Source organism: Trachypithecus francoisi, unplaced genomic scaffold (genome assembly GCF_009764315.1).
Source record: "Trachypithecus francoisi isolate TF-2019V2 unplaced genomic scaffold, Tfra_2.0 Lachesis_group4, whole genome shotgun sequence".
In the NCBI taxonomy this organism is placed as follows: domain Eukaryota; kingdom Metazoa; phylum Chordata; class Mammalia; order Primates; family Cercopithecidae; genus Trachypithecus; species Trachypithecus francoisi.
The window spans coordinates 112212386-112228687 of NW_022681469.1; the positions used below are offsets into that span (position 1 = coordinate 112212386).

A 16302-nucleotide genomic window follows, 5' to 3' on the forward strand; every position below is an offset into this window, starting at 1 on the left:
TCTGTCACCCAGGCTGGAGTGCAGTGTCACAATCTCTGCTCACTGCAACCTCCGCCTCCGGGGTTCAAACGATTCTCCCACCTCAGCCTTCCGAGTAGCTGGCATTATAGGCGTGCACCACCACGCCCGGCTAATTTTTGTATTTTCAGCAGGGACGGGGTTTCACCACATTGGCTAGGCTGGTCTTGAATGCCTGAACTCTAGTGATCCACCTGCCTTGGCCTCCGAAAGTGCTGGGATTACAGGTGTGAGCCACTGTGCCTGGCCAGCCCTTCCTTGATGATGGGGAGTGGAGTCTGCTCTCATGGTTGAATTCAGGCCCCTCCAGGGACAGGGTGATGCCCAAACCCCACCTGGGCACAGGGGACCACAGGAGCCCACTGCTTTGCCACCAAGCGACAGACGAAGTGTCCGTGAAGCTCCATGCCTAGGGGCCAGCACCACAACCTGGCAGCTCAGGATGAGGACCCCTGGGATATGTTTGGATCTGATCCCGCCAGCCTCAGGGCGTGACAGCCTATTTCCCACCTAGTGCGAGGAGTTCTCTCGTTGGGCCCTCTGGTGGCCAGGTGACAACAGTTCTCACTGGGTGTCACTCAAGGAAATTTCCTTCTAGTCCATCAGAGGTCCCTTCCTCGTCCCCAGTCCCCAAATCCACAGCTTCCTGGAAGTGTTCCCCAGACTCCTAGGAGAGGCTGGTTCTGTGAGGAAGATGGCCATGGGCAGATCTTCACACATCTGCAGGGGGCTGAGCGGCACCCAAGCCCAGGGCCTTGCAAAACCAGCCCTCAGAGGTTCTTCCAAGCCAGCTCAGGAAGCCTTCACACACTGACCAGAACCATACTGACCACACCACCTACTGCCTACGGTTTCAGAGGCCGCCATGGGCTCCTGCAAGAAACCCTTACTATAAACAGAAACACACACCAGGCTGAGGCGGGAGGATCACTTGAGGTCAGGAATTCAAGACCAGTCTGGGAAACATAGCGACACCAGGTCTCTATTTTAAAAAATGGGCCGGGTGCAGTGGCTCACGCCTGTAATCCCAGCACTTTGGGAGGTGGATCATTTGAGGTCAGGAGTTCAAGACCAGCCTGACCAACATGGTGAAACCCTGTCTCTACCGCAAATACAAAAATTAGCTGGGTGGTAGTGGCACACACTTGTAATCTCAGCTACTTGGGAGGCTGAGGCAGGAGAATCACTTGAGTCTGGGAGGCAGAGGTTGCAGTGAGCCAGTCTGCGTGACAGAGTGAGACCGTCTCAAAAAAAATTTTTTTTCTTGTTTTTGTTTTTTGTTTTTTTGAGACGGAGTCTCACTCTGTCGCCCAGGACGGAGTGCAGTGGTATGATCTTGGCTCACTGCAACCTCTGCCTCACAGGTTCAAGAGATTCTCCTGCCCCAGCCTCCCAAGTAGCTGGAATTACAGGTGCCCGCTACCACGTCCAGCTAATTTTTGTATTTGTAGTAGAGACAGGGTTTCACTATGTTGGCCAGGCTGGTCTCAAACTCCTGACCTCAGGTGATCCACCCACCTTGGCCTCCCAAAGTGCTGGGATTACAGGCCTGAGCCACCACTCCCGTCCTTAAAAAAATGTTTTAAAAAATAGAACAGATTTTTTAAAAAAGACACACACAGATTGTTCCATCCAGCATAGTCCATCCTCACCTTTCCACTGGAGACGGATCTCCAGTCCCTCGCTAGCCCAACTGGCCTCTTCTAGAGGACAGAACCACTTCCTCCCTGAGCCCACGCAAGAACTAGGAGCCCAGAGACCTGAAATCAGCTGTACTATCCTTCCCCCAGGAGGCCAAGAAGGAGAGTCTTGCCCCTCTCACCAAAAGTCAACAGGATATGAAATGAAACGTTCTTTTCTTTTCTTTACTTTTTGAGATGGAGTCTCGCTCTGTCGCCCAGGATGGAGTGCAGTGGCGCAATTGATCTTGGCTCATTGCAACCTCTGCCTCCCAGGTTCAAGTGATTCTCCTGCCTCAGCCTTCTGAGTTGCTGGGACTATAGGCACATGCCAGCACACCCGGCTAATTTTTTGATTTTTTTTGTATTTTCAGTAGAGACAGGGTTTCACCGTGTTAGCCAGGATGGTCTTGATCTCCCGACCTCGTGATCCGCCCGCCTCGGCCTCCCAAAGTGCTAGGATACAGGGGTGAGCTACTGCGTCCGGCCGAGATGCAACTTTCATATGAGACCTCTTCTTGTTTCCTCTTTACTTAGCGATTTCTAGCACTGAGTATCCCACTAGTTGCAAGTAATTAGAACTGAACTCTTTTTTTTTTTTTTTTTTTGAGACGGAGTCTCGCTCTGCCGCCCAGGCTGGAGTGCAGTGGCCGGGTCTCAGCTCACTGCAAGCTCCGCCTCCTGGGTTTACGCCATTCTCTCGCCTCAGCCTCCCGAGTAGCTGGGACTACAGGCGCCCGCCATCTCGCCCGGCTAATTTTTTGTATTTTTTTTAGTAGAGATGGGGTTTCACCGTGTTAGCCAGGATGGTCTCGATCTCCTGACCTCGTGATCCGCCCGTCTCGGCCTCCCAAAGTGCTGGGATTACAGGCTTGAGCCACCGCGCCCGGCCTAGAACTGAACTCTAAACAGCCTTACATTTTTAAAAATTTATTTATTTACTTATTCATTTGTTTGTTTATTTTTGAGACAGGGTCTCACTCTACTGCCCAGGCTGGAGTGTGGTGGCACCATCATGGCTCACTGCAGCCTCCACCCCCATGGGCTCAACTGATCCTCACACCTCAGCCTCCGAAGTAGCTGAAACTACAGGCACGTGCCACATGCCTGGCTAAATTTTTGTGGTGTTTGGGAAGAGATGGTGTCTTGCTATGTGGCCCCAGGCTGATCTCCAACTCCTGAGGTCAAGCGATCCACCTGCCTCAGCCTCCCAAAGTGCTGGATTACAGGTGTAAGCCACCGTGCCTGGTCAATTTTTATTTCTTTTTCTTTTTTTTTTTTTTTGAGACAGAGTCTCGCTCTGTCGCCCAGGCTGGAGTGCAGTGGCCGGATCTCAGCTCACTGCAAGCTCCGCCTCCAGGGTTCACGTCATTCTCCTGCCTCAGCCTCCCGAGTAGCTGGGACTACAGGCGCCCGCCACCTCGCCCGGCTAGTTTTTTTTTGTTTGTTTGTTTGTTTTGTATTTTTTAGTAGAGACGGGGTTTCACCGTGTTAGCCAGGATGGTCTCGATCTCCTGACCTCATGATCCGCCCGTCTCGGCCTCCCAAAGTGCTGGGATTACAGGCTTGAGCCACCGCGCCCGGCCAATTTTTATTTCTTTTTAGAGGCAGGGTCTTGCTCTGTCATCCAGGCTGCAGTACAGTGATGTGATCATAGCTCACTCAGCCACGGACAGAGCCGCAAGGAAACCCCTGTTCTGTCTCCAGTTGCAGGTGCATGGCCACCGCTGCCATGCCGGCCACCAACCAGGGCTGGCCGGAGGACTTTGGCTTCCGGCTAGGTGGCTCCGGCCCCTGCTTCGTCCTGGAGGTGGCCGAGGGAAGCAGCGCGCATGCCGGAGGACTGCGGCCAGGGGACCAGATCCTGGAGGTGGAGGGGCTGGCGGTGGGTGGTCTGAGCCGCCAGCGCCTTGTTCGCCTGGCACGGCGCTGCCCACGTGTGCCGCCCAGCCTGGGTGTGCTCCCAGGTCCCGACGGTGGCCCCGGCCCGGGATCAGGCCCCGCGGCCCCAACCACAGTCTTGGGGGCCCCGCGGTGCGGCCGCGGCCTAGCTCTGGGCCGTGAGCTGCTTCGCTTGGCTGGCCGCAAGCGCCCGGAAGCGGTGTACCGAGAGCGCAGGCGCAAGGCCCAGGAGTTCAGCCGCAAGGTAGGGCGCTGGGGGAAGGAGGAGCTGGAGAGACGTGGAGCGAGACTGACGGGGGAGCGAGAAAGGGGGCGCTGGGGGGAGGGGCTCATAATGTGGGCGGGGAGTGGGCGGGCGGCGGTCCCCCAGGGCCAAAGGTAAGGAAACTTAAGGGGTCAGATTTAAGAGAAATGTGGGAGTGCTCAACTTCAAAACCTTGCATCTAATTTTGCTTTTTTTTTTTGAGACAAGAGTCTCACTCTGTCGCCCAGGCTGGAGTGCAGTGGCGAGATCTTGGCTCACTACAACCTCTGCCTCCCAAGTTCAAGTGATTCTCCTGCTTCATTCTTCAAGTAGCTGAGATTACAGGCGTTTGCCACCACACCCAGTTAATTTTCTTTCTTTTTTTTTTTTTTGTATATTTAGTAGAGACGAGGTTTCACCATGTTGGTCAGTCTGGTCTCAAACTCCTGACCTCAAGTGATCTACCTGCCTCGGCCTCCCAAAGTGCTGGGATTACAGGCATGAGCCACTGTGCCCAGCCTAATTTTGCAATTTTTATTCACTTGTTTTTCTTTTTTCTTTTTTTCTTTTTTTCTTTTTATTTTTATTTTATTTTATTTTTTTTGAGGCGGAGTCTCGCTCTGTCGCCCGGGCTGGAGTGCTGTGGCCGGATCTCAGCACACTGCAAGCTCCGCCTCCCGGGTTCACGCCATTCTCCTGTCTCAGCCTCCCAAGTAGCTGGGACTACTCGCCCGGCTAGTTTTTTTTTTTTTTTTTTTGTATTTTTTTAGTAGAGACGGGGTTTCACCGTGTTCGCCAGGATGGTCTCGATCTCCTGACCTCGTGATCCGCCCGTCTTGGCCTCCCAAAGTGCTGGGATTACAGGCTTGAGCCACTACGCCCGGCCTGTTTTTCTTTTTTATTAAGGTACTATAGGTGTAAAGTGCATTAAGTGTACAGCTCAATAAATTTTCCATATACATACACCCTTGAATAACCACCCTCCTGATCAATATATAAAATAATAGGATATAGATAAAAAATAATGTAGACTGTAGAATAATTGACACCAGAAGGTTCCCACGTGCCCCTTTCTCTGTCTATCCTCCCCATTAAAACTTAACTGCAGGCCAGGTGCTAGGTGTAATCCTAGCATTTTAGGAGGCCAAGGTGGGAGGATCACTTGAGACCCTGAGTTCAAGGCCAGCCTGGGCAACATAATGAGACACCATCTCTACAAAATAAAAATCAAAACCTAGCTGGGCATGGTGGTGCGTGCCTTATAGTCCCAGCTACTCAGGAGGCTGAGGCGGGAAGATCGCTTGAGCCTGGGAGTTTGAGGCTGCAGTGAGCTATGATTACACCACTGCATTCCAGCCTGGGTGATAGAGTGAGACTCCATCTCTAAAATAAAAATAAAAAATAAAAAGAGCCAAAGAGCCACAGATATCGCTTCTTGGCCCTTCATCTAAGATCAAATGTAAAAGAGCCAGTGGGGTGAGGTGGCTCACGCCTGTAATCCCGGCACTTTGGGAGGCCGAGGAGGGCTGATGACTTGAGCTCAGGAGTTTGAGACCAGCCTGGGCAGTGTGGTGCAATCCCAACTCTATCAAAAAAAAAAAAAAAATATATATATATATAAAAGCCATCAAGTGTGGTGGCTCACGCCTGTGGTCCCAGCTACTCAAGGGGGTTGAGGTGGGAGGATTAATTGAGCTTGGGAGGCAGAGGTTGCAGTGAGCTGAGATCAAGCTACTGCACTGCAGCCTGGGTGGCAGAGTGAGACTCCATTCCCCGCAACCAAAAAAACAGTGTCAAAGAGTCACACCTGTTCTAAGCCCCCACAAAACCAGGATTAGGCCTGCCCTTGCACAGTGGCCTCTCTGGCTTGTTGGCTGAAGGAGGCCCTAGTTTGGATTCACCAATCTTCCAAAGGCATTTCCTCTTGACTTTGGCACAAACCAGGCTGTGATAGGTTGCAGGTGGAATATTAGAGTGGCCCTGAAGATTAAGAATCAGGAGCCTGGAATGGATCAGACCTCCAACCACAAGAAGAACCCAAGACCTGAGTCACCTGCAGGAAGTGGGAAGTGGCCACAAGGCAAGATGGAGGCACCATTCAGAGACCCAGGGCTGGGATGGAAAGAGGGAGGATGGAGTCGGTCTCAGGCCTGAATTTCAAGCCACCTCTGATTTGCAGGAACCTGCCATTTGCTGTACAGATCCAGGCAATTCCAAGAAACCTGGGATGTGACACGGTTATAAAAGAAGCTGCCTAGTATGGTCACATCTACCCCAGGCCACCGACAAGGTCCCCGTACAGCAACCTCCCACACCACTCGCCTTCACTCCTGTCCTCCAGGGCTTTCAGATGGGATCCCAAGGCCTTTATTTCACTAATACTTGAATGGAACCAAAAGTGAGCCTGCGTGCAACTAGGAAATAGTCCGGAGCCACAACACTCGGTCCCTACCCCTGCCTGGGCATCGGGCCCCTGTGGACGTGAAGCCTGGAAACTCAGTATTTGCTTGGCGGCTGGGACACTTGAGCTCATACACTTTTTTTTTTTTCTTTTTTGAGACAGAGTATCGCTCTGTCACCCAGGCTGGAGTGCAGTGGTGCGATCTCAGCTCACTGTAACCTCCACCTCCCGAGTTCAAGTGATTCTCCTGCCTCAGCCTCCCGAGTAGCTGGGATTACAGGTGTGGGCTACCAGGCCCAGCTAATTCTTTATTTTAATTTATTTAATTTTTTTATTTATTAAATTTATTTAAATTTATTTATTTAATTTTTATATTATATTATATATTATATTATAAAATTTATTTAATTAAATAAAATTTATTTATTTAATAAATAAATAAATTATTTTTATTTTGTATGTAATATATAATTAAAATATAATAAATCAATAATTATGTATAATATATGTTTTATATATTATATATAATAATAAATATACTAAATTAATTAATTATTTAATAAAATTATTTAAATTTATTTATTTATTTATTTATTTATTTTTATTCTTAGTAGAGACGTGGTTTCACCATATTGGCCAGGCTGGTCTTGAACTCCTGACCTCATGATCCACCTGCTGCGGCCTCCCAAAGTGCTGGGATTATAAGTGTGAGCCACCACGTCCGGCTGACTTTTTTTACATTATTTTCATTTTTAATTTTTGTCGGTACCTAGTAGGTGTATATATTTATGGGGTATCTGAGATATTTTGATACAGGCATGCAATGTGAAATAAGCATGTCATGGAGAATGGGGTACCCATCCCCTCAAGCATTTATCCTTTGAGTTATAAGCAATCCATCTACACTCTTTAACTTTGTATTTATTTTTTTTGGAGACAGAGTCTCACTCTGTTGCCCAGGCTGGAGTACAGTGGTGCGATCTCAGCTCACTGCAACCTCTGCCTCCCGGGTTTGAGCAATTCTCCTGACTCAACCTCCCAAGGAGCTGGGATTGCAGGAGCCCACCACCATGCCTGGCTAATTTTTGTATTTATAATAGAGACGCGGTTTCACTATGTATGTTGTCCAGGCTGGTCTCGAACTCCTGACCTCAGGAGATCTGCCTACCTCAGCCTCCCAAAAGTGCTGGAATTATAGGCATGAACTACTGTGCCTGGCCTAAGTTATTTTAAAATGTACAATTAAGTTATTATTGACTATAGTCACCCTGTTGTGTTATCAAGCTTACAGACTTTTCCTCTGCAGAAGGGAATCTGCTCAGTTCTGCCCCAGCAACACTTGGCCATGGCGTTTGGGAGGTCAGGGAGCCTAGAAACTCGGTTGGAGTTTGACTATTGCAGAAATGCCTCCCAGCCCACTGCCCAGGCATCAGGTCCCCACCCACTCTGGCCTCCTCCAGTGCCCAAGCTTGGTCCAGTCCTAACCCCTTCCAAATTAACCCCCTCAGGAGTGTCTCCTCTATCATGTGTCCTAGCCTGATCCCCCGAATGGGCTTTTCCGACCCTGAGCAGACCAGCCTCTGTGGCCAGGTACACACGCTCGCATACACACAGGACTCAACTCCAGCTTCCCTCCATCACCAATGTCCAGATCTTCCAAAGCTGTGACTTTCTTCCTGTACCCACAACAGGCTCTGCTGCTATGACAAACCAACCCAATTTTTTTTTTTTTTTTTTTTTGAGACGGAGTCTCGCTCTGTGGCCCAGGCTGGAGTGCAGTGGCTGGATCTCAGCTCACTGAAAGCTCCGCCTCCCGGGTTCACGCCATTCTCCTGCCTCAGCCTCCCAAGTAGCTGGGACTACAGGTGCCCGCCACCTCGCCCGGCTAGTTTTTTGTATTTTTTTGTAGAGACGGGGTTTCACCGTGTTAGCCAGGATGGTCTCGATCTCCTGACCTCGTGATCCGCCTGTCTCAGCCTCCCAAAGTGCTGGGATTACAGGCTTGAGCCACCACGCCCGGCCCCAATATTTTTTGTTGTTGTTGTTGAGACAAGGTCTAGCTCTGTTGCCCAGGTTGGAGTGCAGTGGTGCAATCATAGCTCACTACAGCCTGCAACTCCTGGGCTCAAGTGATCCTCCTGCCTCAGCCTCTCTAGTAGCTGGGACCACAAGTATGCACCACCACACCTGGCTGATTTAAAAAAAAAAAAAAAAAAAAGATTGGAGAGATGAGGTCTTGCTATGTTGCCCAGGCTAGTCTCAAACTCCTGGCCTCAAGCAGTTCTCCTGCCTCAGCCTCCCAAAGTGCTGGGATTATAGGTGTGAGCCACTATGCCTGATCCAAAATCAACATCTCAGTGCCTTTGCACTACAGAAGTTTACTTTTCAACCACAGAGTCCTCTAGGGGGTCAGGAGACCTCCTAGGGTGGGTTGATGTCCATACGAGGTCTCAGTATTTCAGACTCCTCCATCTCGATGTGAAGCTTCAGGATTCCCTATGGAAGAGGAAGAGAGCATGGAATATTGTGCGTCTGCTGTTAGGACAGCACCTGTTCTCAGTGCTCATTGGTCAGAACTGGTCACATTGCTGTTCCCTAAGGATGCTGGGAAATGTAGTCTAATGTGTATCCAGAAAAGAGGAAAGACCTAGAAATATTGGTGAGTGCAAGTAATGCCTGCTACAATCCCAGATCACCTGCCATGGAACCAAAGGTCTGTCCCAGACTCCATCTGATCCCTGCAGAATTGGAAGGGGGCACGTTCAGAGCCCCAAAGAGGGCAGGATGCAAAAGAAGACCTGCCCAAGAGCAGGGCTGGGCAGCACCCCGCTGAGGGTAGAATCCGACAGACTGCCCAGGCCAGTTGCTGTGTGTTTTCAGGCAAGGAGGAACAGGGGAGTGGAGGATTTCGGTCAGGGCTTGCTGGGCACCCACAAAAGCTGAGAGTGAATCTCCAAAAATGACTGCCTCAGGAAGATGAAGGGCCTCCATGGAGCCCAGTTGGTTTTCTTTCTATCTTTTTTCTTTTTTCAAGACAGAGTTTCACTCTTGTTGCCCAGCCTGGAGTGCAATGGTGTGATCTCAGCTCACTGCAACCTCCACCTCCTGGGTTCAAGCAATTCTCCTGCCTCAGCCTCCCAAGTAGCTGGGATTACAGGCTTGCACCAGCACGCCCGGCTAATTTTGTATTTTTTTAAGTAGAGACCGGCCAGGCTTGGTGGCTTGGCTGGGCACAGTGGTTCACACCTGTAATCCCAGCATTTTGGGAGGCCGAGGCAGATGGCTCATCTGAGGTCAGGAGTTGAAGTAGAGATGGAGTTTCACCATGTTGGTCAAGCTAGTCTCAAACTCCTGACCTCAAGTGATCCGCCTGCCTCTGCCTTCCAAAGAGCTGGGATTACAGGCATGAGACACTGCGCCGGACTGGTTGGTTTTCAATCACCAGCCCTCCAGTTGTCGCCTGCGCTCTCTGCCTGCCCCAGTTTTTCCTCCTTGAAGTGGCTGATATTTAATAGAAAATCCATTAGTGTCCCGTGATGATACCTCATGCTTAGATGTAGGCTGAGAACATCTGGGTAATAACTGACACCGAAACCATACTGTGGCACGGGCCCCAGGAGGGAGGAACTATTTTTTCCTCTTTCTTACATAAAACATCTCTGCAGCCAGCCATGTTCTCCTTTGAATCGAGGTTGCTGCTGACTTTGATTTCCAAACTGGCAACCTTCCTCAGCATGGCGCGGGCATGGGGAGGGGGTGGCTGGTGCTGCCAGCCTGGCCCGCTCACAGGGAGGGAAACAGAGGTGAGCTGGGGGCCTGCAGGAAGTGCAATGCAAGGCTGCTTTTTGGTTCAGTCCCATCCATATTCACCGAGTTCCTAATATGTGCCAGGCCCTGTGCTTGGGACTGGACAGGCATCACACCTGGATGAGGGAGACAGACGGTTCCACAGACTCATGGTGTGTCTGTGCTAGGATTCAGACGTGCACAGAACGCGGCCTCTGACTGGAAACCTTCAAAGCCTCTTGCTACTTCTCCTCCCTTTTGGAATCATCTAGAAAGCAGGTGGATATACAATTCTGGAGTTCAACAATGAGCTCTGGGCAGAAGATCGAGGTCTGGGAGTCACCATCTGGGGTTCTTGGCCAAAGTAGGGTCGTGGAGAGCCACAAGTGCAAGAGTGAACTGCAGTGGCAAAGGGCAGTGGTACAGCAACAACATGTGTAGATGGCTCTGGACTAGAAAAGGGAGGAGAATGAGCAGCTTTCGGGATCGAAGGAGGATTGTTTTTTATTTATTTGTTTGTTTGTTTATTTATTTATAGAGACAGGTCTTGCTCTGTCACCCAGGCTGGAGCGCAGTGGTGTGATCATGGCTCACTGTAGCCTTGATTTCCCGGACCCAAGAGATCCTCCCACCTCAGCCTCCCGAGTAGCTGGGACTACAGGTGTGCACCACCACATCTGACTAACTTTTTCATTTTTTAGAGACAGGGTCTGGTTATGTTGCCCAGGCTGGTCTCCAACTCCTGGCCTCAAGCGATCCTCTCATCTTGTCCTCCCAAAGCTCTGGGATTATAGGCATGAGCCGCTGTGCCCAGCTTGTTATTTATTTATTTATAGCTTGAGAGAGACTTGAACATTTATATAAGCTGCAGGGAATGGAGAAGTAGAGATACTGAAAACCATGCAGGCCGGGCACAGTGGCTCACGCCTGTAAACCCAGCACATTGGGAGGCTGAGGAGGGTGGATCACCTGAGGTCAGGAGTTCGAGACCAGCCTGGCCAACATGGAGAAACCCTGTCTCTATTAAAACACAAAACATTAGCTGGGTGTGGTGGCGGGTGCCTGTAATCCCAGCTACTTGGGAGGGTGAGGCAGGAGCATCGCTTGAACCTGGGAAGCGGAGGCTACAGTGAGCCGAGATCATGCCATTGTGCTCCAGCCTGGGCAACAACAGTGACACTCCATCTCAAAAAAAAAAAAAAGAAAGAAAGAAAGAAAAAGAATACCATGCATTTACCAGTCATTGATCATGGGCCTATGATGTGCAGGACAGGGGAAACAGCCATGAGCAACACAGACAAGGAGCCTGACTTCTCACACCTAACATTACTGCAGGGAAAGAGACAGTAAGCAAGTGGATTAATCAATACACAAGCTATTAAAGATCATGATAGGCCAGGCGCAATGGCTTACACCTCTAATTCCAGCACTTTGGGAGGCTGAGGTGGGCGGATCACCTGAGGTCAGGAGTTCAAGATCAGCCTGGCCAACATAGTGAAACCCCATCTCTACAAAAATTACAAAAATGAGCTGGAGGTGGTGGCATTTGCCTATAATCCCAGCTACTTGGGAGGCTGAGTCTGGAGAACTGCTTGAACTCAGGAGGTGGAGGTTGCAGTGAGCTGAGATCCCGACGCTGCACAGAGCAACAGAGTGAGCGACAGAGTGAGACTTTGTCTCAAAAAATAATAAGCACAGTGGCGTGCACCTGTGATCCTGGCTACTCGGAAGGCGGAGATGGGAGGATCATTTGAACACAGGAGTTCAAGGCCACAGGGAGCTGTGATCACACCACTGCACTCCAGCCTGGGCAACAGAGCAAGACCCTGCCTCCAAAAAAGAAAAAATAAAAGATGATGATGAATAAAGTGGAGGCATAAACAAGGTGAAGTGAGAGTGATGGAACCCCCTTTGACAGGGTGGCCAGGAAAGGGTGGCCTGATAAGATGATCTTTGAGCTGAAAACTGAATGACAAGTAGGTGGCGGGAAGAAAGGGTAGAGACTGGGAATGGTGAGGTGTCTGTGGCCTGGTGGTTTGGCCTTGACTAGGAAAGAGGATTTTTTTTTTTTTTTTTTGTTACACAGAGTCTTGCTCTGTCACCCAGGCTGAAATGCAGTAGCACGATCTTGGCTCACTGCAACCTCCACCTCCCAGGCTCAAGCAATTCTCCTGCCTCAGCCTCCCGAGTAACCAGGATTACAGGCGTTTGCCATCACGCCCAGCTAATTTTTGTATTTGTAGTAGAGATGAGGGTTTCACCATGTTGGCCAGGTTGGTCTCGAACTCCTAACCTCAGATGATCTGCCCACCTCTGCCTCCCAAAGTGCTGGGATGACAGCTGTGACCCACCGCACCTGGCTGGAAGGGGGCCTCTTCAGCCTCTGAGAGCAGAAGATGGAAGTGAAGGTTGTAGAGTCTGTTGAGAAGTTTGTAGGTGGATGAGGGTGAGAGAGGCGGGGCCTGACAGCCCCAGTTCAGGCTGAAGTTGCACCCACAAGTCCTCAAGAGAGGGAGACATGAATGATTCATGGACTCACTCAGTCGCCCAGCCTTGCTTCAGGGTCAGCTTCAGCTGTCAGTGCTCAGAGACAACCAGACCCTCAGCCAACAAGGGAGGGGTCTCATGGAGTATGTGCTTTCAGTGGCTAAATTGTATGACGTGTGGGCAATTCGACGATTTTTAATACATTCACAGAATTGTAACACCCATCACTGCCATTCGTTTTCAAACAATTTGATCACTCTGACAAGAAATTTGCACTCCTTAGCCATCACTCCCTATTTCATGGTTTTATTTTTGTATTTATTTATTGAAATGGGGTCTTGATCTGTTGCCCAGACTGTATAGTGCAGTGGCACAATCTTGGCTCACTGCAGCCTCAACTTCCTGAGGTCAAGTGATCTTCTCACTTCAGCCTCCCAAGTAGCTGAGACTACAGGCGTGCACCACCATGCCTGGCTAATTTAAAAAAAAAAAAAATTTTTTTTTTAGAAATGGGGTCATGCTGTGTTGCCCAGGATGGTCTTGAATTCCTGGCCTCAAACAATCCTCCTGGCTTGGTCTCCCTAAGCAGTGGGATTACAAGTGTAAGCCACTGCCCCTGGCCCTGCCAGGATCTTGCCTCCCACCTACTTTGGGATTTTCTTTCTTTTTCTTTTTCTTTTTTTTTTTGAGATGGAGTCTTTGCTCTTGTTGCCCAGGCTGGAGTGCAATGGCAAGATGTCGGCTCACTGCAACCTCCGACTCCTGGGTTCAAGCAATTCTCTTGCCTCAGCCTCCCGAGTAGCTGGGATGAATAAAGGCACCCACCACCACGCCTGGCTAATGTTTGTATTTTTAGTAGTGACGAGGTTTCACCACGTTGGCCAGGCTGGTCTCGAACACCTCACCTCAGGTGATCTGCCCACCTCCCAAAGTGCTGGGATAACAGTTGTGAACCACCGCCGCGCCCGGCTGAGATTTTCCTCTTTGGTTTTGGCCTGGATAGCCAAGAAACTACAAATATCTCCCACATGGATGTACTGCAATTATTTAGCCCCTACTGTCAGATGTTTATATTGCTGCCAACGACTCAGTGTTAGAAATAATACACAGGTGAACCACCTCACTCATACATCATCCTGCATGTGTCTTGCCAGGATGTATCTAAGATAAATTCCTAGATGTGAGATCACTGGGTAAAAGGATGGGCTTTGGACACACTTAACAACCTGCCTTCCAGAAACATGACCCTTTGCACGCTCGTTTCCAACATGACCACTTGCACCCTCGTTTCCAACGTTCCCATTTGCACGCTCGTTTCCAACATGAGCATTTGCATGCTGGTTTCCAACATGCCCATTTGCACGCTCATTTCCAACATGACTATTTGCGCGCTTGTTTCCAACGTGATCATTTGCACGCTCGTTTCCAATGTGCCCATTTGCATGCTCATTTCCAGTGTGTCCATTTGCACGCTCATTTCCAATGGCCACACAGATGTGCCTTGATTAGTATCAACTGGTTTGTGGACAAAGACAAAGAAACAAAAGTTTAGAGAGAGGGCCGGGCGCGGTGGCTCAAGCCTGTAATCCCAGCACTTTGGGAGGCCGAGACGGGCGGATCACGAGGTCAGGAGTTCGTAGACCATCCTGGCCAACACGGTGAAACCCCGTCTCTACTAAAAAATACAAAAAGCTAGCCGGGCGAGCTACTCGGGAGGCTGAGGCAGGAGAATGGCGTAAACCCGGGAGGCGGGGCTTGCAGTGAGCTGAGATCCGGCCACTGCACTCCAGCCCGGGCGACAGAGCGAGACTCCCTCTCAAAAAAAAAAAAAAAAGTTTAGAGAGAGAACTGGGGGAGTCAAAAGGGCTAAGCTAATGTGCCAGGACTTTTTTTTTTTTTTTTTTGAGACGGAGTCTCGCTCTGTCGCCCGGGCTGGAGTGCAGTGGCCGGATCTCAGCTCACTGCAAGCTCCGCCTCCCGGGTTTACGCCATTCTCCTGCCTCAGCCTCCCGAGTAACTGGGACTACAGGCGCCAGCCACCTCGCCCGGCTAGCTTTTTGTATTTTTTAGTAGAGACGGGGTTTCACCGTGTTGGCCAGGATGGTCTACGAACTCCTGACCTCGTGATCCGCCCATCTCGGCCTCCCAAAGTGCTGGGATTACAGGCTTGAGCCACCGCGCCGGGCCTGTGCCAGTACTTTTTTTGTGGAGCCAGAATGTTCTCTGTGGGATCTCTCAGTACACAGTATGGAAGGGAGTGTAGTATTATAATAATAGTAACTAGCAATTACTGAGTGCCTGGCATGGTTTTAAGCCTTTATATTAATTCCTTTGATCTTTACAATATTTATTAGAACAGCTCTCTTTGGGTTTGAATCCCGACCTTTCCCTTTCACCCCATGATGTCGTCACCCCTACCAGCCTCAGTTTCCTTACATGGAAAATGAAGATGCTGGCCAAGAGAGGTGGCTCACGCCTGTAATCCCAGCACCTTGGGAGGCCGTGGTGGAAGGATCACTTGAACCCAGAATTTGAGATCAGCCTGGGCAATATAGCAAGACTGCATCTCTACAGAAAAAAAAATTTTTTTTAATTAGCCAGGTCTCTTTAAGTAGATGAGGGATTAAAAAAAAAAAAAATTAGCCAAGCATGTAGGCACACACTTGTGGTCCCAGCTATTTGGGAGGCTAAGGAGGGAGGATCACTTGAGCCCAGGAGGTCGAAGCTGCAGTAAGTTATAATCACACCACTGCATTCCAGCCTAGACAACAGAGTGAGACAATGCCTATAAAAAATTAAACTAAAATAAATTGGCTGGGTGCGGTGGTTGACACGTGTAATTCCAGCACTTTGGGAGTCCAAGGTGGTAGGTCACCTGAGGTCAGGAGTTTGAGATCAGCCTGGCCAACATGGTAAAACCCCATCTCTACTAAATACAAAAAATTAGCCAGGTGTGGTCGCAGGCACCTGTAATCCCAGCTACTTTAGAGGCTAAGGCAGGAGAATCTCTTTTTTTTTTTTTTTTTTTTCGACACAGAGTCTCGCTCTGTCGCCCAAGCTGGAGTGCAGTGGCCAGATCTCAGCTCACTGCAAGCTCCGCCTCCCGGGTTCACGCCATTCTCCTGCCTCAGCCTCCCGAGTAGCTGGGACTACAGGCGCCCGCCACCTCGCCCGGCTAGTTTTTTTGCATTTTTTAGTAGAGATGGGGTTTCACCGTGTTAGCCAGGATGGTCTCGATCTCCTGACCTTGTGATCCGCCCACCTCGGCCTCCCAAAGTGCTGGGATACAGGCTTGAGCCACCGCGCCAGGCCTGTGCCAGTACTTTTTTTGTGGAGCCAGAATGTTCTCTGTGGGATCTCTCAGTACACAGTATGGAAGGGAGTGTAGTATTATAATAATAGTAACTAGCAATTACTGAGTGCCTGGCATGGTTTTAAGCCTTTATATTAATTCCTTTGATCTTTACAATATTTATTAGAACAGCTCTCTTGGGTTTGAATCCCGACCTTTCCCTTTCACCCCATGATGTCGTCACCCCTACCAGCCTCAGTTTCCTTACATGGAAAATGAAGATGCTGGCCAAGAGAGGTGGCTCACGCCTGTAATCCCAGCACCTTGGGAGGCCGTGGTGGAAGGATCACTTGAACCCAGAATTTGAGATCAGCCTGGGCAATATAGCAAGACTGCATCTCTACAGAAAAAAAAATTTTTTTTAATTAGCCAGGTCTCTTTAAGTAGATGAGGGATTAAAAAAAAAAAAAATTAGCCAAGCATGTAGGCACAC

The 16302-nt window shown here is 49.8% G+C and overlaps 1 protein-coding gene across 1 annotated transcript in view; it reads left to right on the forward strand.

Moving 5' to 3' along the window:
- The first annotated feature begins 3429 nt into the window (after nt 1-3429).
- GRID2IP (Grid2 interacting protein) overlaps nt 3430-16302 on the forward strand; it is a 62421-nt gene continuing 49548 nt past the window's right edge. The window contains exon 1 of the mRNA XM_033192125.1: nt 3430-3843. Coding sequence (XP_033048016.1) covers nt 3430-3843 — 414 coding nt within the window. The remainder of the gene's footprint in view (nt 3844-16302) is intronic.